At 49.7% G+C, this 25,961-nt stretch overlaps 1 protein-coding gene across 28 annotated transcripts in view; it reads right to left on the reverse strand.

The window, feature by feature from the left end:
* Lpin1 (lipin 1) overlaps positions 1–25,961 on the reverse strand; it is a 106,498-nt gene that overhangs the window by 33,899 nt on the left and 46,638 nt on the right. For 7 of the 28 annotated variants that reach the window (XR_015621854.1, XR_015621856.1, XM_087553148.1 and 4 more), the window contains 5 exon segments: positions 11,257–11,457; positions 10,443–10,538; positions 7,511–7,818; positions 4,151–4,276; positions 1,712–1,810 (listed from right to left, as the gene is read on the reverse strand). Coding sequence is in view for 19 of the 28 variants with exons in the window: in XM_087553148.1 (XP_087409274.1) it covers positions 1,712–1,810; positions 4,151–4,276; positions 7,511–7,818; positions 10,443–10,538; positions 11,257–11,457 (830 nt within the window). In the remaining 9 variants the exon portion in view is untranslated. 28 annotated transcript variants of the gene reach the window in all.

The following is a 25,961-nucleotide window of genomic DNA, read 5'->3' on the forward strand; positions in this document are numbered from 1 at the left end:
CCTTAACATTTGACCCAAGTCTTAAGTCTGTTCAGCCAAATTAGCAGGCCAAAAGCATCAACGTGGGTCTGATTCTCACAGACACCAAGCCGCAAGGCCGGAAGAAATAGCACAGAAGTTCTCTTTCTCTTTATTCTCCCACACCACTTCCCTCAAGAGGAACACGGCGGCCCTTTCTCGCAAAACAGGAAATGGCTTCCCCACAGACCCTATCTGTTCCCCTGGCTGCACTGAGTCTCACTTAACTGAGTCAAGTCCCACCTCCAACTCAAGAGGGCATTTCCTGTTGGTTCACGGAGAGAGCCCTCCCTCATAGTGCACACAACCCTGTGACCACATATATCTTGTATGTACACAGCTAGGCTGGTCCTGGTGCTTCCATAAAGCCAGACTACAGACCCTCATTTTACAGTGAGGCATCTGCCTCCCTTGGCACCTGCTGACCACTGATCTTTCCAATGAAGCACATTACCATAGGGCAACCCTCATGTTCTAGCCCTGACACGAGAGCTTCTACAATAGAACCCTACAGCATACATACACACACACACACACACACACACACACACACACACGAGCTTCTACAATGGAGGACCTACACCACACAGGAACTGGAGAGGCAGCTGGAGAGGTGAAACACGAAGGAGAGTAAATGCTCTTGGCAGAGGACTGGAATCCCCAGCACCCATCCCAGGTGCTCACAACTGCCTGTAACTTCAACTCTAGGGGACCCAATGCCCACTTCTGGACTTCACTTACACACGCACACAGCCACCTAGACGGACACACACATATGTGCTTTGGAGGTTGAGGGGTGAGGCAGTAAATATAATTAAATGTAAAGTCCGTCTTTAAATTTTAATTCAAATAAAATTGTGGAATTTATGTTTCTCAGAGAGAAATTAATCAGTGTTTACTTGATTATAAAGTTTCAAAAAGTAGATGAGGAATGTCTACAAAAATAAACAATACTGAGGAGGAGAGGAGACATCTCAGACACCTGCCCCCAATAAAAACACAAACCCATGCCTGCCCTAAGACGGCTCCTACGCCGTTCTCCTAAACTCTGCTCTGGACGTGCTGTGCAGTATGTGAATCCACTATACAGACAGCTAACAGGCTGTTTAAATATTTATAGTAAGTGGCTTGACTCATTTTCTAAAGTGACGTTCCAAAAATAGCTCAGAGACTTGTCTGTCAATCGCCAAACCACAGAAAAGACGGTCTCTCGGCCTCGGGCTCCTTGTCCTGATTTTCAAGGCCACTCACAGAGTCAAGCAGCACACGAGACAGACCATTCGAGGGGCTTTAAACAAGTCTAGTCCAGGTTCGTTGGTTAGGAACACACGCTCCCCGACCAAGGGCTCCACCTTAGATTCCCAGTGCACCAGTCCTTTGCGACTCTAGTTCCCGGGGGATCCATTGCCCTCTTCTGGCCTCCTTGGGCACTGCATGCATGTGGGTACACAGACATGATTCGGGCACGCATTCAAACATATCAAAGTAAATACATCTTTAAAATAAAATAAACATTGTCTTATCGCCTACTTATGACTCAAAATGAAAGGGAGTATATTGTTTCATAAGTTGGTTAGTAAATACAATTGAATTTAAGTGTTAGATCAAAATTTGTTTCATATCATGTCAGTTAGATTTCTTCACAAATGATTGGGTTAGAGTTAGATCACGGCTTCTGTAAGAACAGGTCTACCTTTCCGAAGCATGGAAGTGGCAAGACTGCAGAGGACAAGAGCTAGAGAGAACTCCCTCGGCCAGGTGAGGGGGAGTCCTCTGACAATCTACCAGGCTGCTGGAGGCACCGGACAGACACACAACAAAAAGAAAGGGGAAAAAAGTTACAGTCAGTTAAAACGAAATGTCCCATCTCTGCTTGCGGCACTCAGCACACCGCCTTTAACACACAAAAACATTTGGCTGGCAAATAGCGAAAGGCCAGTCTCTGTCGAAATCGGTAGGAAAGCAGTGTGAACTTTCTCTCGACCAGCTTTGTGGTTAAGGACGACCTTGAACTGCCTGGTTTTCTGCCATGACTGGGAGTGAATCCAGGACATCATGCCTGCTAGGCAAGCACTCCACTAACCTGAGCTACCCCCTAGACCATCAGCACAGACTTCCTGGGATGCAAAGACAGGAAGCTGCCAAACATCCCATTTGTCTTCCCCTTTCATCCTGTGCCCTTAGCCAAGGCAAGATCACTCATGTCTGGTCAAAGCTCAGCACTGAATCAAACTCCATGATCTACAGGCTTGACACGGGCTCTCTCTATTAATAAAAGCACACTGCTCTAAGTGTGGATGTAAGTATCTACATATCCTGTGTGTAATCCTGTGACAATAGTCACATAATCTGAGGCCATCAGTATCCTGGACTCACAAAGTGAACAGGAAAGGTAGTGAGGCCCTCTCTGGGCAGTTCTAAACCTTCCTTTTATATTCTTCAGGTTAATGAATATGCTTTTCAACTAGTTAGCAGTCTCTAAAAACCGTGCTCTGGGGGTTGGGGATTTAGCTCAGTGATAGAGCGCTTGCCTAGGAAGCGCAAGGCCCTGGGTTCGGTCCCCAGCTCCGAAAAGAAAAGAAAAAAAAAAAAAACGTGCTCTGTTTTCTTCCCAAATCAGTATATTTCTTTTCTTTGAGATCATCCCCCCTGAACCAGGAGAAGAACACATGAGATTCCAAGCATCTTAGAGATGCACCAACAGTTGTGTGCTGGGTATGAAGAATGGATCACTGATCTTAAAGATTTATTATGAAAACAAGATTTGAAATATCTCATTAATGTTTTTAAGTGGACTACCTTGTGGAATGTGGGTCAAATAAAATCTATCTTTCAAGTATATTTGATGTTTTCTGCAAAGGTTTACTTTATTTTTACTTTTGTTTGTGCACACGCGTGTGCGTGTGTGTGTGTGTGTGTGTGTGTGTTGCTTTTTTCAGGGCATTTTATTACAGCAATAGGGAAAGAAATGAAAACAACATGTCTAACATAAAACTACATACATACACATATACATATGTACATACACGCATGCATATATATGGCTAAGTATTAGGTACCTAATGGAAGGTCTGATCTCTATGCGGGTAGACCCTATCCTCTGGTAGATGAACATCTCCTGTCAGTCCCAGCTAAGTCAGACATGATAGATAGCTCAGCCCAAGTTTATGACTGAGGCTGCCTCATTCTCAAGATGACCCTGAGCAAACAAAAACCAAGACAGGTGTTTGACAAAGATGGCAGCCCATGTCACAGCCCCAGGGTGCACCCTCTCCATTCTAAACTACAAGTAAATCTACAGAGTCCATTAGGATAGCCCAAGGGCACCATAGTCATCAGGTTTCCCAGCCTCTTGATTATCTCCATATCTCCAAACATCTCGAGCAAGTTAACAACCTGTCCCCACCCACCATGACATTTAAAGCTATGGTCCCTTAGAGGCCACAAACCATTATCATGCCCAAGATTTATCTGCCGCCCAAGAACCAACCAGTTTTCGCCCTAGCAGGAGTGAGCCTGTCCCATGGAGAACACAGGATTTGGGTCTCTGCCCTTCCTGGGTTCTCAGCAGAAGCACTCCAGAGACCCCTGTCTTCTGAAGTTTAAAGGATTTGAAAGCGTCTGGGGTCCTCAGGAAGCTCCCTGGTGCTTGGTGCAGCTGCAGCTCCGGGCTCAGGCTCACATGGGTGCTCCAGGGACGCACGTGCTCCTGAACCCAGCAGTATGGATTAACTGGAGGGCAGCAGCCCTCAGCCAGTCCTTGTTGGCGTCACAGGCCCCCAGCAGCAGTGTCCCTGCATTTGAAATTCACTTCAAGGCTAAGGACCAAAGTCAGGCTGGCCATACTGCCCTCTCCTGCTGCCAATGGGCACCAGGTAACTCAGCAGGTGCTTTTCCTCCTGCTGGGCCTTCGCCCCGCAGGACCTTGCAGTACGCCTGCCTGCAGGTGGGATCTAAGGTCAACGCAAGTCTGAAATTCGCTCACCCTCCTTCCACACTCAACCCAACTCACACCTCAGCACACACGCAAAGATTCTTATCCTAATTATTTTCAGTTGTAATTTCTACTTCACTATTTTTTTAGACATGCTTCCTATAGCTGACTTCTAAACACTCAAACATAGCAACTTACCTGGGGCTGGGGGACCACTCTCTGTCTGAATTGGGGTACGATGCTGACTGGGGATATGTTGAAATCGAGGGGAGGTTTTCCTTAGGAATATCATCTTGGAATGGTGGTACATCATTAGGAAGAGCTCTAGAGGAAAATAAAAAGCCATAAAAGAAAAATTACCAATTACCAAGGGCAGATTCATAATAGAGCCAAGTTTCTTCTTGCTTACATCTACGGATTTCACTAATTAGCATGACCTCTGACACACTCAGGCACACTCTAGGAAATGGAGATGAAACGGAAGAGGGGAAAGTCGGCACGTATAAATGTGCATTTGTGCATCTGCCTTGGGTGGGCTGTAAACCTAAAACGATCTCACCAGAGCATGAGCACAATGGCTGTACCAACCACCACTGTAGCATCCTCAAGCATTCGTAGGAACCTCTGGTAGCATCAAGTATGAGTGACCACCACAGTATCCCCAAGCGTGTGTAGTCCTGGTAGCATTCGTGTGTGTGTGTGTGTGTGTGTGTGAGTGTGTGTGTGTGAGTGTGTGTGAGTGTGTGTGTGAGTGTGTGTGTGTTGAGTGTGTGTGTGTATGTGTGTTGAGTGTGTGTGTGCGTGTGTGATTGTGTGAGTGTGTGTTGAGTGTGTGAGTGTGTGAGTGTGTGTATGTGTGTTGAGTGTGTGTTTGTGTGTGTATATGTGTGTGTGTATGTGTGTGTGAGTGTGTGTGGTGTGTGTGTGTGTGTGTGTGTGTGTGTGTGTGTGTGTGTGTAGCTGGGGATGGAACCCAAGACTCACAGATGGTAGGCAAGCACTTTACCACTAAGCCTCTTACACTTTGAGATAAGCTCTCACTAAGTCACCCAAGCTGGTGATCCTCCTGCCTCAGTCTACCCAGTTCCGGGCTTCCTGGTGTGTGCTACCACACCTGTCTTGCATTACAGCATCTTATTGTCACCTTTCACATTTCCCCTCACCAGAGCCTGAGAGGTAGGTCAACTGGACTGTATCCAGGTATTCCACAACATTCCCGTTTACAGGGCAACTGCCACTCAACCACACACACACACACACACACACACACACACACACACAGAGCCCACAGAGAACATGGCTCATGTCTGGCCAAAGAAATAAATGGCAGCAAACGTGTGTCTCTCTGAATTAAAGATGACTGTAAAGCTCCCTAGCTTCACAGAGGGCCCAGACATTACAGCACATGGCTCCCGAGCCCGCTCCCGCAGAGGCCATCTGTCTACACTTCCGATGCTTCTGGAAGCATCTGAGGAGAGCCGCTGGAACGGAAAACCACAGAGAGGCCATAAGAACCAGTCCAAGACCAACAGCCCCGGTACCCACAGCAGGTCACAGGCTACAGTTAGGGAAGACAGTGATGCCAGCCAATGTCTAGTATAAACCAGAAGAAAATACAGATCTGAGGATGGGGGCGCAGCTCCATCGGCTTTGCCTAATATGCTCAGAGCTCTGGGTTCCATCCCAGTGCCACCAAAAAAAAAAGAAAACAAAAAGAGTGCAGTGGCTTACTCCTGTGACCTCAGCACTGGGAGGTAAAGACCGGAGAGTCAGAAGTTCAAGGTCATCTTCAGTCACAGAAGGACCCTGCCTCAAAAGATAAAAATAATTCACTCTGACCAATGTCGCAGAGGAATATTCCATTCTTGGTGCTCCTTAGCCCTTCTTTATGTTAAAAAGGCATAAAAATTACCAAAAGCCACATGAAATTTTAAATATCTGAAACAGAGGCAGGCTGAAGACCTGACTCAGAGGTTAAGAGCACTGACTGCGGGGTTGGGCATTTGGCTCAGTGGTAGAGCGCTTACCTAGGAAGCGCAAGGTCCTGGGTTCGGTCCCCAGCCCCGGAAAAAAAAAAAAGAAAGAGCATTGACTGCTCTTCCGGAGGTCCTGAGTTCAATTCCCAGCAACCACATGGTGGCTCACAACCATCTGTAATGGGATCTGATGCCCTCCCTCTTCTGGTGTGCCTGAAGACAGCTACAGTGTACTCATACACATAAAATAAATGATTCCTTTTTTAAATCTGAAACAGAAAATATTCTTTACAAGTTAGTTTTCAAAACTGGCTTTTTCCACCAAAATATATACATACGAACTAAGCTTCGCTACAGTCCTAGAAGCAAAGACATAAAAGGAGAGAAGCTCATCAAATTGGGGGCATAATTCAAATTAAAATAGAAAAGTTTGCTTAACATGAAGTAAGTGAGTGTGGGCTCCAGTCATCTTTAGCACCAAGTTGACCACACACCCTCCCAACCTACAGGTCCGCCTCAAGGCCACAGGCAGACCTGGGGCAGCCAGTGAGGGTAGGCAGAGGGACTCATGGCACTGTGTTGGCTCAGCAGGCACAAGGCCACAGATCTGGCCCCCAGCACCAGTCAATAAACAAGGTCTTAGGAAACAGCTTTCATGAAATTCTCATTTGCTGGTTCTTGCTTCTTAATATGACTTCAGAAAGCTGAAGTTATCAGCCACAGAGGCATGGCGTGACCAACTGTGTCTTAGGCTAAAAAACCTGAGGGAGGCTTCATTCCTCTCTAAATTGGGCCCACAAACTGCAAAATTCAGTCTAAGAAGCCTAACAGAGGAATGAACGGCTTAAAAACAAAACTTATAAAATCATCTTTAAAAAACTAACTCATTTAGGACTAGGGATACAGTCCAGTTGGTAGAGGACTTGCCTAGCATGCATAAAACCCCACATTCAAATCCAGCTAACAGGGCACAATGATGTGTGCCTATAATCCCAGCATTTGAGAGCAAGAGGTATGATGTCCAGAAGTTCAATTGTAGTGATGCTCATCTACAATTCAGTTCAATTTGTCAAAAAGGAAGGAAGGAAGGAAGAAATTAATTCATCCTCCTCCAACAGACCCCCGTGCTCCCTCACTGCCCACCTGCTCCATCCACAGATCCCCGTGCTCCCTCACTGCCCACCTGTTCCATCCACAGATCCCCGTGCTCCCTCACTGCCCACCTGCTCCATCCACAGATCCCCGTGCTCCCTCACTGCCCACCTGCTCCATCCACAGATCCCCGTGCTCCCTCACTGCCCACCTGCTCCATCCACAGACCCCCGTGCTCCCTCACTGTCCACCTGCTCCATCCACAGATCCCCGTGCTCCCTCACTGCCCACCTGCTCCATCCACAGACCCCCGTGCTCCCTCACTGCCCACCTGCTCCATCCATGGACCCCGTGCTCCCTCACTGTCCACCTGCTCCCTCCACAGATCCCCGTGCTCCCTCACTGCACACCTGCTCCATCCACAGACCCCCGTGCTCCCTCACTGCCCACCTGCTCCATCCACAGATCCCCGTGCTCCCTCACTGCCCACCTGCTCCCATCCATCAGTGCTGTGTCCTCATCCGAGCTCATCTCTATGGGAAACATGTCCTCGTCCTCAGATGTGTTGACATTGTCATCTCTTTTGAGATTGTCCAAATGGGCCTTCCTCCTCCTTTTCCTTCTCTTCTTCCCCAGAGAACCAGTGGATGGGGTGTCGCTGGGAGGCAGGCCCTGGGCAGCTGTAGTGGGATCCAGGCCCCGGATTCTGTCCACAGAGTTCCTTTTCAGCTGGCTTTCCATTCTCGAAGCTCCTTCTGACAGGATGGGGGACGTGGCTAGGTACATGGGGATGACTTCCTAAACAGGAGGTGTTCAAGAGTCCCATTAACACAGCTGAAGGGAAGGAGAGGGGTCATGACAAAGGACTTACTCGGGAGACAGCCCAGCAGGACAGCCCAGCATCTCATAGCCAGAGGGGGGACATCAGAGAGTCAGAGTCATCCACTCCTCAAACACTTTTTTGTACTGAACACAATATTCATAGAATCGTAAGAGTCAGGCCATTACTAGTGATTTCAAATCAACAAAACTCATCTAAAACATCCAAGGCTGAGAAAAATGAAAACAGTCACTGACACTATTGTGGGACCCGGATACAGCTTTACATTGTATTGTGTCAGAGTGAAGGTAAGTAGGTTTCCAGGGGCAGCTGGGTGGGCGTGTGTATGTGTGCATTCTCACTCCCCGGCCCTGCATGGAGACATGCCCATCTCATTTTAAAAAGAGAGAAAGAATCCAGATGACAACTGTGGGCCTGTCACTCCAGAGCACATCCAGCTGCATAGCCGGTGAGGTAGGAGACAGGAATCGCTGGAAAGACATACAGAAGAGTAGAGCTGGCCTAAGGACAAGGAAGCAGTGGTGATAGTGTACAAGTTTCCTGTCCAGCAGGCTCCCAGGCACCCCCTGAGGCTGAGCTGGCCAGCTGGTACACAGCCTCTGTGGCATAGGAGCCCCAAACGGCTCATCTCATGAGAGCCTAAAATGGGTCTCAGCCAGGAGCAGCAGGAGGTTATAATAAACCAGCTAGTGAATTCAGGGTTTCCCACAGACAGGAGCTGCCTGGAGGCTGCGGGGCCTACAGCAAACAGTGGGGCAGAAGCAGCCCTTGGCTTCAGGCCCAGAAACTGTTCCCTCAAGTAGATAACAAAATCACTAGCCTAGGGCCATTTAAATTGCAGACACTGTGTTTACTACTTCCCAGAAAGGAATCAGCTTAAGTGGGTTCAGCAAGGAACCCCTGCAAAAGCTCACTTCATTGGAGCCCCAGAAGGGCCGCAGAATAAGAACTCTATTGTTCTTCACCCCACTGAGCTCAGACAGAATCTCTCTCTCTCTGAACCTGAACCTGGCTGTTTCAGCGAGGCTGGTGGCAGGCCAGCGAGTTCTTTGGATCTGCCAGTCTCTGCCCTGTAAGGCTAGAGTCAGAGCTTTTCTTAACCTGGGTGCTAGAGATTTGAACTCGGGTCCTCAAACTTGCAGAGCAAGCGCTCTTAAAACCACTGAGTCTTCTCCCCAGCCCCAGCCCCTCAAAGTGTTAAACGCCATGAAGGTACCACTCAACCCAGTAATTTCACTCCTAGGCATACACAGGGGAGGGAGAGGGCATGTGGAGTGGGGGTGGGGAAGATCAAAGCATCAGTGCTCACAGAAACTTGAATATGAATGGTCACAACACCATTACTCACACCGGCCAAAAGATGACAGCCCAAGAGTCCCTCAAGAGACAACTTAAGTAAACAAAATGTGGTATATCAAACTATTCGGCCACTGAGAACACTAACAGGGCCCAAAAGTTGGCTCAGTGGGTAAAGCACCTATTGCCAAGCCTGACGATTCAAAGGCCCACCTCTGGGACCCACACAGGGAAGAACAGAACCAGCTCCCAGAAGGTGTCCTCTGATGTCCACACAGGTGGTGGCACACGTGCACCCCCAAGAATAAACCAGTGTCAAAACTGAAATTCAGACACGTGTGACCACACGGCTGAAGCTCGAAGCGTTGTGTAAAGTAAAAGACACCAGGCAGGAGCGCAGCTTCCTGCCTTATCTCATTCATGTGAAAACTCAAAGTAGGTAATGTAGCTCCAATGGCTGTCGGGCCAGGTGCTGGGAGACCAGGTGCTGGGAGACCGGGTGCTGGGAGACTGGGTGCTGGGAGACCGGCTAGATATAAGGTGGTACATGGAGATGTGATGTAAAACTCCCAGAACGGAGCGGCTTGACGACTGCGTGTCTGCAAACACACTAAAAACCACTGAACCACTAGTGATAGGTATCTCGGTAAAACTGTCAGCACATCATGGGTAAGACTGCTCGCTCTGAAAGGAAGAGGACTTGAATTCAAATCTTCAGCACCCATGTAAGAGCTGGCCATGACGACACACATGCTGTGACCCCGGAATCGGAGAACTGCGACAGAAGGATCACCAGAGACCAATGCCCAGACAGAGGGCCAAAGCAAGCTTCAAGTTCCATGAGAGACCCTGTCTTAAAACTAAGGTGGACAGTGACAGAGAGACACTATATACATGCATGGGTACAGTCATGAGTAACACACATAAATACACACCTTACGTGCATAGCCCACATACACATAATAATATTAACCTGTCTAGAACGAAAAGTCAGGCATTCCGATTTGCATACCAGCGAGTATTCAGCCAGTGGATACCGTGAGTCCCCACCCCACACCACACACCCCACCCTGTCTCCTGGAAATGGCAGTTAGTTGAAGAAGGCCAGGACTGGGCCGCTGTGGTCTCAGCATACACACTGCCTGGCTGGCTCAGTCCCTCTGACAGGCAAGTCTTTGCTCTGATGGCAGTCAGCATCTAGCCGGCAAAGGCTTCAGAATTCCTTCTCTTGGGCCCACCTGCTGTCCACACCCTGGAGTGACCCTGGACACCCAGCCCTCCTCACCTGATCGTTGTCAGTCTCTTGAACAAAAAACGCTTCTCCGTTGTCTCCCAACTTCATGTGCAAATCCACAGACTCCCCATTGATTTCTATGTCCACCTGAAGGGGAAACACAGTTAAGAGCACAGTGAGCTTCCCCTAGAGCAGCTCCCATCTCAGCCGGTGTCCCTAAGGCAAGCATGCCTGCCCTGGGCACTGGTTTCCAAACACGGCTACACTGGTCCTTTATAGTACCTCCACTGTTGATCCAGAACTTTCCCGCTCCTACCAGTGTGCACACTTGCCCTCCCTCTGAGGATGAGGAAGCCTGTGACTGGCACCCGACCAGTAGAATACAACAGAAGTAACTCCATAGGGCTTCTGAAACCACGGCACAGAAATACCATGTCCACCTATTCCCTCATAAACAGCCACCATGTGGAAAGGGGACCTGACCACACAGAAGGGCAACTTAGAACACAGAACCTGGTCCCAGGCACAGGAGGGGCTGGGCCATCAGGTGATCCTCAGCCTTGCGTTTTCCTGAGAAGTGGCCTAAAAGCCACCCCGGCCTCACTGTGCCATGCTCTCTTGCCCTGCCCTGCCCTGCCCTGCCCTGCCCTGCCCTGTCTGCTGTGCCTTCTGAGCCTTGTACTTGATAAGCAATGGGATGGGTGTGCCCAAGTCTCAGAGTAACTGTGGATGCCATAGTGCCCGGAACAATGTGCTCACTGGTGAGCATTAAACTGTGCAACGAGGCTTCTTGCACGTTGAGTCGGAGCACTCAGGGCAGGAGACAGAGCCCTCGTGCTCTGAGGAGGGGGTGCCCAGGCCTCACCACTTTCTCTCGGGAGCGTAGGACACCCATCTTCCCGAAGCGGACGTGGAACGGGGAGCACTGCAGACTGCCATTGGGCTGGCGGACAACAATGATGTCGATGCATCCTGACAGCGTGGCAGGGTTCAGTCCCTTGTAGAGCTCCTTCACCGTCACAAACACCTGGCCGGCCAACTGCCCCACGTAATTCATTGTCTGAACCTGAGACACAGACAGAAGGCACAAGTTCACAAGAGCAACTCACAGTGGAAGGCCGCCTAGGGCCTCCAACTCATCGCTCCATTTCAATGATGCAGCGAACGTATTCTACTCTCACGCTCTGCCCACATCACTTTGGTTCTGGAACGTTCTCCACAGCACCCCTGTACCGGCCCGTTTCTCCCACCCCGTCAAGAAGCCCTGCATCCAGCACAGAGAGGCCCAGAATCCTAACCCAAGAACATGCCAGGACGACGGTGAATGTGATCTCTCACACCTGTGCTTGGCAATGTTGCTTCATCATCAAACACAAGAAAGCTTAGGCCACTGGACTAGAGAGAGCTCTGTATGTGCAGCTTAGCTTAGCCAGAGGAAGTGCCTCACAGTAGGAGCTGGGACTCTACAGCACAGGTAACATTTTATACTCCTCCCCACTCCTCCGTCCTGTTCCTCCTGTCCCACAGTCCTTCCACGCCAAGTACTCTTCTGTCATGTTCCCCAGGCCTCAAAGGGGGTGACGCACTTGGCCAGTCAGGGCCAAGCACTCCACAGTTGCTTATTCTCAACATTCTGATGAGTTAGGAGTCCCCATTTTGACCAGTGCTCACTGCCTGTGGTGGTTTGAATAAAAATGGTCCCCACAGATCCATAGGGAGTGGCATTATTGGGAGGCGTGGCTTTGTTGGAGTAGGTGTGGCCTCGCTGGGGAAATAGAGGAATGGCTTTGAGGTCTCAGAAGCTCAAGCCAGTTCACTTCTGCTGCCTGTGGACTCAAGATGTAGAACCCTCAGCTCCTCCTCCAGCACCATGTCTGCCCGCACGCTGCCATGCTTCTCACCACGATGATGATGGACTGAAGATCCGAAACTGTAAGCCAGCCCCAATTAAGTTTTCCTTTATAAGAGTTACCATAGTCGTGGTGTCTTTTCACAGCAACAAAACTCCAACACTGTTGAAAGGTATCTCTGATCGAGCCTGAGAGCCTCAGCTACCTGTATGTATAAACCGGAACTGTTCAGGAGCTGGCAAGAAGGCTCTGCTGGTACGAGACTTGCCACCAAGCCTGAAAACCTGAGTTCATTCTGCAGAACACCAGGGAGGAATGGGAACCAACTCCCACAGATCAGCCCGATCCTCCCACCTCCTCACATTTGCACTGGCATACACTCTCACACACACAACAAATTAATGTCATAAACATTCAGAAGTCCGTTTAGTTATGTGTCCTTTTGGCAAAGCGTTAGTAGCAGATTCCCCCACATCAGTAGTAGGTCCCTCAAAGGGCCTGTGGCCTCCCTCTGTAAGCTCTTGAGCAGTTCTACATGCAGTGTTAGCCATTCATTCTCTCCCATGGAGCAGACTTCAGAGCCAATCTGGAAGCAGTTGGTTTCCTCACAAGCATGCCGCTACTGCAACACGGGCGTATCTTACAGGTCCATTCAGTACTGTAGTACACAGGGCCCATGGCCCAGGGTGACAGCTGATGACTTTTCTCCAACAGTCAGCTTGTATTGCATTCTGACAGTGTGAATGCTTCAACAGGGCTTTTATCAGTCTCTGTCCAGTGCCTGCCTACCCACCTATTCTCTGACAACTGCAGGGGACACGTATGCGGGGGCGCTTGCCAGACCAGCCAGCCAACCTCCATCCTCTGCAAACCTCTGGGACTTCTACCCTATGGACCTGGCACTATAGCTCATATAAAAGACAGAGTCCCTGGGCCAGGCTTGTGATAGAGAACTAATACACCTATAACCAAAACATCAGTCAGTGTTAGCCCATCCCTGCAATCTCAGCACACAGGAGGTGGAGGTGGGAGGATCAGGATCTCAGGTAGCCATCCTGTGGGATGATGTCACAGGTGAGGCAGGCACAAGATAGAATGACGCCTGTCATTGGATGAGAAGGAAGGATGGGCGGGAGAAAAGTTTGAAGGAAGGATGGGCGGGAGAAAAGTTTGAAGGAAGGAGGAGGAGACAGGAGCAAAAGAGGAGGAGAGGGAGAGTAGCCGGTAGACAACATGGCAGGTGATGTTACGATTCCACTCTGTGTATTTACAGTTGTTATTAATGTTCTTAAGGGATGGGTGGTACTGGGCTTTGTATGTTTAAGTGGGCAATTATATCTTATCGATTGGGTCAACGGTTATTGTGTTGTGTGTTCTTTTATGTGTAGATTTAAGTGTAATGGAGTGTGGGGCGGCTGGTCTGGGCCACCATGGAGTTGGGATGTGTGCTCCTGGCCTGGGAACCTGCGCTGGGAACTAGATAGGTAGAGAGATTGCTGATGCCTCAGAGGGAGGCCTTCGGCATTGCAATATGGGACAGAGCAGAGCAGGTGAGAGGCTTTGCTGACTGAGAATTAAGATATCCAGCAGATATCTTGGGGCACTGCAGTGTAGACCTAGTGGGGATAAAAGACAGCATTTTTTATGTTTTATATTTTTACAACACCATCCTGTACTATGTGAGATTCTGCCTCAGAAAATAAAACAGGAGATGCAGAATTCCCCCAAAAGACCTGCAATTTTAAAAAGCACAATGTCCCAACCCTGACATTCTTCCACAGAATGTCACCCTCCACATTAAACTTAAGACTTTAGCCTTTGCTGAGTCTAGCAAAAGAGGAAAAGTCTCAACTCTCTAGTCCTGTGGGATCATTTTTAAGGGCATTTTTTTTCACAATTTCTGTCATGTATCCAATCTCACATCTTGGTGCCTCACTCAATAACCCTGTGGGTAGGAGGCCTGTCACAGGAAGAAACAGAAAAGTACATTCAAACATCACAAAGCAGATGCCCATGGTCACAGGCTTGGTACCAAGCTGTCAGATCAGAGGCAGGCTCACTGGAAGCAACCCCTATTCTGGTCCAGTCAAGCCCTCTTGTGACATCCACCAGAGCATCCCCCTAACTCTATCCTGCCCCTACACAGAGTGTGCTTACTGTGCTTGGTCACTGAACAGCAGACCAAGTTCTTGGGCAAGGAAGCTGCAGGCCAGGCCAGTTCAGCTAAGACCAACTTTGATATTTTCCACAACTCGGAGCAAAGAGAGTACAAGATGGTTTGTTCTAGAATGAATGCAAGTGGGCACTGGCTGACAACACAGGTTCAGCTGCCCTGAGTCCTATGGTGCATGAGACTGACTGTATCAGTCACGGGACACGGAAAGTCATATATGAAGATATTTACCTGACAATTGGCTAAGACTACATAAGCAGGGCACAGTGAGGGTAGAAAACTCTGCTGCCAGGTTTCAAGTGCTATCCAGCGAGAGTCTTAACGGCTGAACTGGTGGAAGGCAGTGCAAGAATACATCTGCAAGGTGTTGATAGTCAAAAGGAAGTGACATCAGTGTGGAGCTTTGAATTAGAAATCTCCCCCACGGTTGAACACTTGGTCCCTAGTTGCTGGCACTGTCTTGAAGAGGTAGAGGCGATGCAGCCATGCTAGAAGTATATTACTGGGGGTGGGCTTTGAGAGTTAAAAGTCTCCCTAGGCTTGCCCAATCAGTGAGTTCTGGGTTCGGTGAGAATTCCTGACCTTAGTGTGGTCAGGAGAGAGAAGACACCCAATGTCCACTCTTGGCCTCTACATTGTCTCAGTTAGGGTTTTACTGCTGTGAACAGATACCAAGACCAAGGCAACTATTATAAAGACAATATTTAATTGGGGCTGGCTTAAAGGTCCAGAGGTTCAGTCCAGTATCATCAAGGTGGGAACATGGCAGCGTCCAGGCAGACATGGTGCAGGAGGAGCTGAGAGCTCTACATCTTCATCTGAAGGCTGCCAGCAGAATACTCACTCCCAGGCAGCTAGGGTGAGGGTCTCATTGCCCACACCCACAGTGACACACCCACTCCAACAAGGCCACACCTCCAAGTAATGCCACTCCTTGGGCCAAGCATATTCAAACCATAACACACATGTACACACATGTACACACACACACCCAATCACATACACACATTCAAGAAGAGGAGGGGAGGGAGTTCTGCCACAGCATGGGTAAGGCAGGAGAGCGGTGAGGATGGTGAAAGAAGCCAGTCAAAACAGGACAAACATCCACAGGACAGCCAGAGAAGTCACAGTAGAGCAGCAGCTACGGGGGGCTGAGAGGAAGAAGCGAGTGGACAACCTAGACCAAGGGTTTCTGATCCAGAGGGGTGCACTGATGGCAGCACTGAGTGGCTTGAATAGGAATGGCTCTCAGCTCCCCCAGTCCCATGACTGCCTGCACACTGCCATGCTTCCTGCCATGATGTTAATGGACTGAACCTCTGAAACTGTAAGCCAGCCCCAATTAACTGTTGTCCTTTCTAAGAGTTGCCTTGGTCATGGTGTCTCCTCACAGCAATGAAACCCTAACTAAGGCGTTCACTTTAAAATTACTGAAGAGGTGGAGATGTCGCTCAGATAGAAGAGCATCTGTCTGGCGCGCAAAAAGCCCTGGGTTCAATCCCCAACACTGCATAAACCAGGTACAGTGGTGCAGCCTGCGGTCACAGTACTGGGAAGTTCTGTAAAAGCGGGAAAATCAGAAATTCAAACTCATCCTAGGTTTGACGCCAGCCTAGACTACATGAGACCCTGCCTCAAAAAAATAAGACTTGAAGTGCAAGGGACAACTCCTGCCCAGGAGGCATGTGACACACTGTGACCTTTTACAAGCCACAATAAATCAGGCCCCTGCTGGGCTGAAATCAGGTAAGGTGGGTGTAGACCAGGCCCTTCTTTCTCTGCCCCTGCCCCACACTAGGCTCTCTTCTAAATAAGCTCTGTGCAATTTTTTCTTTAAAAGTTCTATATGATCAAACCAATAGACAGAAAGTCCCAAATTTCACTTCCTTCAGCTGCACCAGCACTGAAGGCTCTCAAGGAAGAGGATAATTCCATTAGCCTGAAGATAAACAGCCAGAATAAACCTGCCCAGGCAGAGCGGCTTCCCACAGGCCCATAATCCCATTATGCCTGAGGTGTTTCAGCTTCCTTGAAAGCACTTGATGAGGCAGGAAGGGAGAGGTCTGATTTGAAAAGAAAGTATCCAGACACAAGTCCAGGGTGAAGGAAGATTAGAGGAGCCAAAGAGAACAAAGACCAACGCTGACGTTTCTGACGGGCCTGCTTGAAGACAGGGCCACCAGACTACTTTAAAGTCCACTGGGTCTGCTGGGTTTTATCTTGAATTTGGCCAGATATTGTACCTGGCAGAGTTTAACACACTGGAAACAGGAGTCCAAGGTCCCTGTCTCAAATGTATTTTGAAGGAGAATGTTACCAGTTCACACAGACCCCTCTGACAAGCCTGGAATTCTCTACACCAGTGGTTCTCAACCTTCTCAACGCTGTAACCCTTTAGGACAGTTCCTCATGGGGTGATGACCCCCAACCTTAAAATTATTTTCATTGTTACTTCAGAACTGTAATTTGCTACTGTTATGAATCGTAATGTAAATATCCGATGTGCAGGATATCTGATATGCAACCCCTGTGGAAGAGTCGAGACCCCCAGGTTGAGAACAGAACCGCTGCTCTGCTCTGGCCTAAGCCAGGGCCTTGGGGAACTCTGCAGTCACAAAACACAGATTTTTTTTTTCTTTAATGTAGCTGCTTCTCGCTTGGCATTGTAAACCAACAATAAGTTCTCCGAAATGCCATCTCTCGGTAAGATCTCCCTAGATAAATATGAAGCTCATATTGGGAAGGAAGCCTCACTTCAAGGCCCCAACCTAGGACAGGAGGCCATGTGACTCCCTTCATCAGTCCTGGCATTCTGCAAAGGCTTGGCACAGCCACCACCCCGGTCTCAGACTGTCCCAGACATAGCCTCGGGACACCATCAAGGAGTGCCGTAAGTCTCGTGACTCCTGATCTAGTTAGGCCATTAGGAAAGTCTATACTTCATCCAAATGTGGTATCTCTCCCCCCACTTTGAAAATCTGTCAAAATTCAAAATCCTTGCCACAGCTCTCCTAACCCCACACATTTTGTTGATGCCTTTCCACCGCCTGAAATATTAAGGTCATGTGAGGGTGGCTTCGGGTCAGTCACTCCCGCTGTAAACTTGTCACAATAACATAAGGGGATCATGTGACAATAAAGGACTCTTGGACAATTATGCATGAGTAGCCATCAACCCAGATCCCCGCAGATATGCAAATCAAAAGAGGGATGGCTCAGTCCACAAAGTACAACTCTCAAAACATGACGACCTGAGTTTAATCCCAGCACCCGCATAAAAAGGCTGTCACAAACCACTGGGGAGGAACAGAGAGGAAGCAGCGAGATCCCTGGGACCTCTCAGGGCAGTGAATCCAACTGAATCAAGAGGAACAAGTTCAGGTAGAGACCCTCGCTCAAAAGATAAAGTTCCTAGGGAAGGTAATGTCAATCTCTGGCAACCAACACATATGTGCACGTGTATACACCACCTGCACACACAAACCTGCATGCTCACATATGCACCGGCCCACGCACACATACACATCTGAACACACACACACTTGCTGCACAGGCACACATCTGCATACTCATACAAACCCACCTTCGTGCACACATACCCCCCCACACACACACACAGACCCACTCACACACACACACAAACCCTTGCACACACATGCACAAAATGATTTAATTTTTAAGGTCTTTCAGAAAGCCCCAAACAAAAACATTCCACAAACACCCTGATAGTGATGGCAGAATCACAAACCATACACCCAGGGCTCCGGTCATTAACATGACAAAGTCCCAGAAAGAACTGCCCAATTGACACAGCAAACCCCAGCAATTCCTTAGCAAGAACTGATTCTACAGATAGGTCATGTTTTTAGAGTGTGTGTGTACATGCAGGAACATGCATGCACATGCCACAGCATATATGTGGACCTCAGAGGACAACTAGCGGGAAGCAGTTCTTTCTTTCCACGGAACTATCGAGAGTTCGTTCTTTCTTTCCCTGAATGTGGGTTCTAGAAACCGGACTCAAATGATCCTGTTTGGCAGCAGGCACCTCTACCTGTTGAGCCATCTCACCAGCCCCCAGAAACAACAGATCTTTGTGAGTAGCAGTAACCACAGACTTGATTGTGATGGGGAAAAGCAGAAATCACTTTGAGATCTATAAGACCCTGGGTTAATAAATGATGGACTGTCCACATTGTATATGGAATAGCATGCATCTATTGCATAGTGGAAAGGAGTCGTATGCTCCATAAATATCCACGCTCTCGGGACTGCAAGCAAGCGGGTGGGCAGGAGACCATGACTTTTTCATATACACAAGTATTGCTTTCACATCAATTTTTAGTGGGGAGTCTGAGAACTCCTGTGCACTTGGCCTCAGGGTTGCTATGTCAATGAAAACTACTCGGCAGAAAGGGACATTGAGGAACTGGTGAGATGGCTTACCAGGCAAAGCTGCCTGCTGGCAGACCTAAGGACCTGAGTTCAATCCCTGCAGCCCACATAAAGGCAGGGGCAGAATAAAGACTTTATGAAGTGGTCCTCTGACCTCCACACTCATGCTGTAACATGCATAATCAATCAAATCACACACACACACACACACACACACACACACACACACACACGTTTCTGAATACTGATTCTAACAAGGTTCTTTTTAGCCTTCATTATAAAAGAAACAAGGCCCCTACTGGGGACAACTAGGATATGATCCCTGCTCTGGGCTGCAAGGTCATCAACAAAGTGACATGGACTTCTCAGAGCTGAGCTCTGGCAACAAATGGGTATTATAATTCCAGGTGATGAGTGTCCTCAGTTCCCTGCCAAGAAGCACCCAGGGCCTAGCCAGCAGGAAAGGGACACACGGAAGACCCAGTATGGCCTCTGTGCTCTGTGACACTGCCCTGGGTTGGGACCCAGAACCTCACCGGTCCTTAACCATTAGCTCCTTTGCAGGGCACAGGGCCTTTGCTCTCCTTGGAAGCCCCAGTGTCTTCTCACACACTTTCGAGAGCTCTCTGTCCAGATGCACATCTTGGTCAAGAATACTCAGCTCCTGGGACCTTTATACATCAATGCACTGCCCTGCAACCCTGTAGCAGCCATTAGTAATGGACACATATCCCCCTCTGTCCAAGAGAACTGTGGCTCCATTCTGAGCCTGCAAGATGGGTGATTCAAACAGCACCCACCACCCAGAGGTACTAGGAAGTCGCCTTTCCACCGTCTACATCCCAGGTAAAGCCTGGGTATGGACCCAATGGTAACAAACAGCTCCAAAAAAATACTGTATGACATCTCTTGCAGCAGAGTACTTCATGTGTGTTTATATTTAAAGTATTCCGGTTGTACACATACACAGGCAGAGCAGGGGACACTACTGAATCAGATAAATCCTGGGCCACTGGAAGGTTATATTCATGTTTCACAATAAACATGGTTTGAGGCAGGCAAGGTATGGTGGCACACCCCTATGATTCTAGTGGCAAGAAGGCTGAAGCAGGATGACCTTGAGTTCCAGGCTAGCCTGGGCAAGGCAGTAAGGTCAAGAGAACAGCTCCAAGTTTACGTACAAAGACGTCCAAGTACATCCGAATTACCCACCAGCCTGCAACATTCCCTTCTGTTTGTTTTTCAAAAGGCTCCAGAAGTCTGGGCTGTTATTGGACCGGACACCAACCCCATGTCCAGCTGTCCTGGAACAAGTTACCTGTCCCCTGAACACTGCCATCCACGTACTTGCTCAAATCAATTCATATCTTTATTAGTCCCTTACAGACCCCGAACCTAAGACATAAAACACACAGGAAAAAAATGGATTCACATTCTAAGGTGGGGGAAGGGTAAGCCAAGACAGGTCAACTATGGACCAGAGCTAGCTTTAGGTAGCCATGACCGGACCAGCCCTACAAAGGGACCTCAGTGTTACCTTGAGCTCCCCTGTCAGAGTAACAGCCTGAAGTTGGTCTGAAGCATCCGGTTCATTTGAGCACCAGGAAGTGTGTTTTTTCCCTCACTCTAGATGGGGAAACTGATAATCAGGCTCCACAAGTGATGACTCTGGCCCGAAGATTTCCAGCTATCAGTAGTCAGTTGTCTTGCCATCTCCTGACCTTTCCCTCTCTCTAGCCTTCTGAGAGCAACAGATAAGCAAAGACCCGCCCCAGCCCCACCAACTGACAATCTACCCCACACAGAACAGCAACCAAAGACCCTATCTCCTTCATCTGAACCCCATCTTATCACCCAGGCAACAAGATCAAGAGTATGTGTTGTCCCTTTCAACAGAGTGACAAGCATCACAGGAACACTGCTGACTGCCACCTAAAGTGGGTAGTAATCACGTGAGGAGGGACAGCCACCAAGACAAAACCAAGCACAGGTCCCAGGCTTTCCAATCCAACCACCAGGCCCTACACAAGCAGGGATAAGGGCCAAAACACACACCCACACACACAAAACCCGTGACAGCAGAAGCTAAGTCGGCAAACAGGAAGCTTTGTCAACATGGGGAACCAAACACTGGGATCTTTCAGTCTTTCTGGGAACACTAGAAAGTCCCCTTAGTGGTGCAGATATTAGTCTTTAACTGCTTTCATTCATAAAACTTATTTTATGGAACAAACGATAGAGAGTAAACGTCTGAATCCCCATGGGCCGCCATCCTCTCCTCCAAGAACCGTTACCGGCTCATCTCCCCCACAACTTCACTACCCCGTTGGGAGCGGCTTTTTCCCACATACCCCAGACCAGCCCGACCTGCCATTGCTTTCTTTCTTGCCTCCTTACCAAGGAGGGTGGCCATCTGAAGCAACTACTGGCCACACAAATTATCAGCCAGCCCCCTTGACTCTGTCCCCCCCAACCCACCCCTTAATATTTAATATGATTTCCAAAGTGTTGCTTTCCCTTCCATATTCCCCTGGCCTTCCCCAGGAAAAACTGCCTGCAGCTGCTGGGGGAGCCACAAGCCCAGTGCCCACCAGACTGCAAAGCTGCATAGAGAGAGGCCTGCTGCGAGCCTGGTTACCTGAGAATACCGGTTCCCAGCTCGCTGCCGCCCAGCAGAGGTGTGCCCTTGGGCACGAAGGTCAACCCCACAGCCTGGACTCAGTTTCCTTGGCTGCAAAGCCAGAATCCTGAACCCTTTGGGATGAGTCTCATCCGGGTCTCGGACCTCAGGGTCCTCGCAAGCTTCGACGCTCTACGGGAAGGCCCAGGGATGTGACAGGGCCCACGCGGCCTCCTGCGGGGCCCCACGTCTCCGTAACGGGCTTTGGGGCGCATTCTGGGCCCCAGGTCCCCACTACTACTCACCAAGAGGACTCAGGAACGTTCGTGCGCGCGCGTGCAGCCGCCTTTGTATGCAAACACCCGGCCCCGGCCGCTGTCAGCTAAGAGCACGGCAAGGGGCGGGGTCTGAACGGAGGCGGAGTCTCCGGGGCGGCTCCAGGGGCGACTCTGGAGCAGCGCGCTACTGGGACGCTTTCAGGTCCCCACCGACCCCACCCCCGCCCTCCCTCTCACATCCCCACCTCCTCATCCCACCCCACCTCTTCCCAGAATGGACAGTCTGTCTGCCTTGACTTTCCCGGGAATAGGCGGCCAAAGTCTTCTATTTCCGCAGCCTGACCCCCTTTAGACCTTATGACAGTTTACACTTAGTTCTTCCCCTAATGTGACACAAGCTAGAGATCCCAATCTTAGCACTCCGACATCCTGCCTCCCTCCTGGCTTACATTCACCACCAGGCAGCAAAGCCAGGAATGAATAAGGGACAATGCCAGGTCTGCTGGTGGGATGGCTCAAGTCAGGCTTAGTGTCACTAGACCCGGAAGGACAATAAACTATGTTTTATTCTGTTTGGGAGACAGAGACTCATATATCCCAGGCTTGTCCCAAGACCCTGAACTTCTGATGTGCCTATCTCACCTCCTAAGTGTTGAGATTACAGGCAACCATGCCCCCGCCATGTCTCCTTTGCTAACTGAGCAACGTCCCCAGGTAAAAAATATCAACTTGTATATACAAAGACCTTCCAAAGAGGCAGAGCTTTCTGTGGAACAGAACAGCAAAGGCCCTGAGGAAGGCTACTGGAGGACACATACCTGGGGCAGAGAGAGCCCACGTATTATATACATGTCATCAAGAACTATATAAGGAATATGGGTCAGGAGGGGATGACAGCCACAGGCTATCCAGGAGGCCAGGGCGAAGAGGGTGGTCAGAATGATGAAGAGTGCTTCCCACCTTGGGGAGATCTAGCTTGGGGAGAGGGACGGGTGGGAGTGTCTTGTGTTATCCCAGGCTGGTCCCACAAACTTCAATTCCTTCTGCTTTCAGATTGCTGAGATTACCGATGCACACCCCCACACTGGGTTTGCTTGGTACTGGAGATCCCACTCAAAGGATTCCGTCTTCCAGTCAAGTGTTCCTCCCAACAAGCTAGGCCCCCAGTCCAAGACCAGATCACTTTCGAGGCCACCACCGAGGCTACTGCAGACCTGGTCCACCCCCACCCCACTCCCCACCCACCCCACCCCACCACACACACACACACACACACACACACACACACACACACACACCCAATGATGCACCCAGACAGCTCCGATTAGCAAAGTTAGGTCTAGCTTTGCCTGCTGCCTATAAGAAGATCACACAAACAGGACACTTATCTCAGAAACATTCACTAGGTCACAGTAGATGGTCACATTATACAAAAAAAAAAAAAAAAAACTGGAAACCCAGGAGCTCTAATCCGGCAAAGTCTGGAGCCCCCCTAATGGGGCCCCAAGCTGTGTTTTGTCAGCAACCGGGCTCCTGCTGAGCTGTGACTCAGCCGGAGAACTGAGGTGATCCTCTGAGCCAATCCCAGTACCTGCTGTGTTCTGCCGGAGTCGGAAGAGGGTAAATAACCTAATGACTCTAGCTAGAGGAGGAAGGAGCTAGACCTGGGCTCAGCAGCACCGCATCCTAGGTTCCAGACTCAGTTTTACAATCCAGGAAGTGGGTGAGGTGCTAGTTAAGCAGGTCCTTTTGAGGCTGGAAAGGAACTTGGTATGTTCTTGACCTGATATTGCCTAGATTTTCAATTTTAAAATCCAGTTAGGAGTGGGAATTACATGAGGACTTGGTGGCTGTCCCACCCAGTGGCTGCAGCTGACTCCCTGGCCTCTCAGAGAGGACAAGCATCATGCGGGTGTCCATCATGAAGGGACAACAGGCTATAACAGCTGAAAATTGCTCTTCTGCTAAACATGGGACCTCAGGTGTTCCTCACCACACCAGGAACTGGTCCTGGCTGATGTGTCTATAATAACCTCTGCCCCTTATGAAAAGCCATCTCCTCACTTGCTGACAGTGACCGACAGAAACTGTTCAGTCCTTAGGTTCTGTTTTCCAGACAGAATGCTACATGGCTAACAGGTCTGACCCAGGGTGCCCTGGCGGGTGTGGACAGAAGAGTGAGCCGCCCTCTGCATGAGGCCCCTACAACCACTAGAGGTAGACCTCTCCACTCTAGAGGTCAGCGCTGCAAATTCCCAGCAGAAAGGCTTGCAGAGCCACTGGATGCTGTCCCAGAGAGACAGAGTACAATGCCTAGAGCTTCTGGGAATGGGAGGCTCTTCGGAGTCTAAAGCTAGCCCTTAGTAGAGGGCCCCCCAGCTTTATGGTACCCAAAGGGGACACTGTATGCCCGCTCTTTGAGACAATGGACCTCTGGAGAAATTGGAATTTCCAGAGGACTCCCAAGCTGGGAGAAGACAATGGCTGAATCCTGCAGGAGGATGCTTGTCTCCAGGAGGTTCCCCACACACCTTCTCTGTTCCTCTTCCTGATGGGGCCCACACTGAATGCAGCTCCTGTCTCTGCTTTTCCCTGTTGCCTGTCTAACTGGCCTGTTCAAGGCATGTAGAAAGCCCCATTTGTCAGGGAATTAGGACTGGCAGAGCCCAGGCTCCAACCTGGAGGTGACAGAATGAGGCATCTTCACCATAGGGATTTCCTTACTGGGGTCCTTAGACGCAAGGCTGGAAGGGAATGGTGGCTGCCTGGGTCCACTTCACTAGGGGGCCCATGCTGTGGCTGGGCCTGGAGAAGGTCTGGGAAGAGAAGAGGAAAGCAGAGGAAGAGGAAGGTAATCCAGAAATGGCAAGAGGGCAGGAACAAAAGCATCAGGGAAGGCAGACTTTAGAGGGTCACCAGGACCATCTTAATTAGGGTGAGGCTCCAGGCAGGCAAGGGCAGGGGGTCATATAAGGGAAACTGCTAGTTGGCAGTAAGCAGGCATCTTAGTGGCTGTGCTACTCCAATCCATCGCCCAACATGCCAGGAAGTAAATAGCACCCAGGCTTCCCAGAGACCTGGGCCTACAACATCGCCAACATGCACAGCCTCAGGGCCAACAGATGTGAGCCAACACCTACACTGTGGCTATGTTCCCTAGTCCAGTCTCTGAGAGCAGCCACTGCCCGTGGCCTCATTCACTGACTTCCCAGTCAGCACAGTGGCCTGTGGTGCGGTATGTTCCTGGGGTACCTGTCCTCAGTAAGTAAGCACACAGTCTCAAGTAGTGATTACATGTACAGTGTTGCTACGAATCCAAGGGTTGTCCACTGACGAAGGGTTTGGGCAGCCCAGTCCCCAAGCAAGAGGATTCAGCACAGTCTGCAGTCCTGAGTTCCTCTAGGCAAATCCAGGCCAGATGGAGAAGCTAAGGGCAAGGGAAAATCAACAGCCTATTCTGAGAACCTGACAGGGTTCAGGGCTGACAGAGTCTGGCCTCGAGTGGGCAGGGACAGCGATAGCTGCTATGTAAGATGTCTCTCCCTCAGAGAAAGCCAGAGGGGGCTCACCATAACAGCCTTTTCACAGTGGTCACTGGGAAGGATTCCTAATGAGCCAGGCTAGAACAGAAGGCGAAGGGCAGCACAGGAAAATGGCTATGCCAAGGTACGGAGGGAGGCTGACAGAAGTCAACACCAGCACAGGCTAGAGGAATGAATTCCATGATTTGGGAATGGTGGACGCTGCTCTGGGAAGCTACTGAGAGCTTTACCAGGTGCTGGGAACAAATGAAAATTGTCTGTCCCTAGTCAGCCCTGGGTCACCCGTGACCTTGTCAGGCAAGTGTGAGGGGAACTAGCTGCCCAGGAAAGATGGAGACAAGGGTAGAAACCTAGAGAAACCTTAAGAGTTCAACATGGCGGGGGTGGGGGTGTGTGTGTGTGTGCGGTCAGAGTACCTCTGTGAATCCCATCACTATGTGCAACCTATGTAAGTTTTCGAAAAGTCAAAGTTTAAAGGCTGAAAAAGTCCCCCCTGTATATGGAGTGGCATCCCAACAGAGATAGAGTAGTGTGACAGCCGTGGCTAGCGTTTAGAGGGTATTTGCGAGTCAACCCCAGTGCTAGCCTCTGTACACCGCATTTCTTTTTTAACAAGCCCTGTGGGGTAGATACCGTTTGCTGTTTCAGAGGAATGAAGAAAGTAAGGCACCAAGAAGTGGCTGAAGTCACACGGCCAGTTAGCAGAAACCAG

The sequence above is a fragment of the Rattus norvegicus genome, chromosome 6, assembly GCF_021556685.1.
Source record: "Rattus norvegicus strain SHRSP/BbbUtx chromosome 6, alternate assembly SHRSP_T2T, whole genome shotgun sequence".
NCBI lineage: Eukaryota > Metazoa > Chordata > Mammalia > Rodentia > Muridae > Rattus > Rattus norvegicus.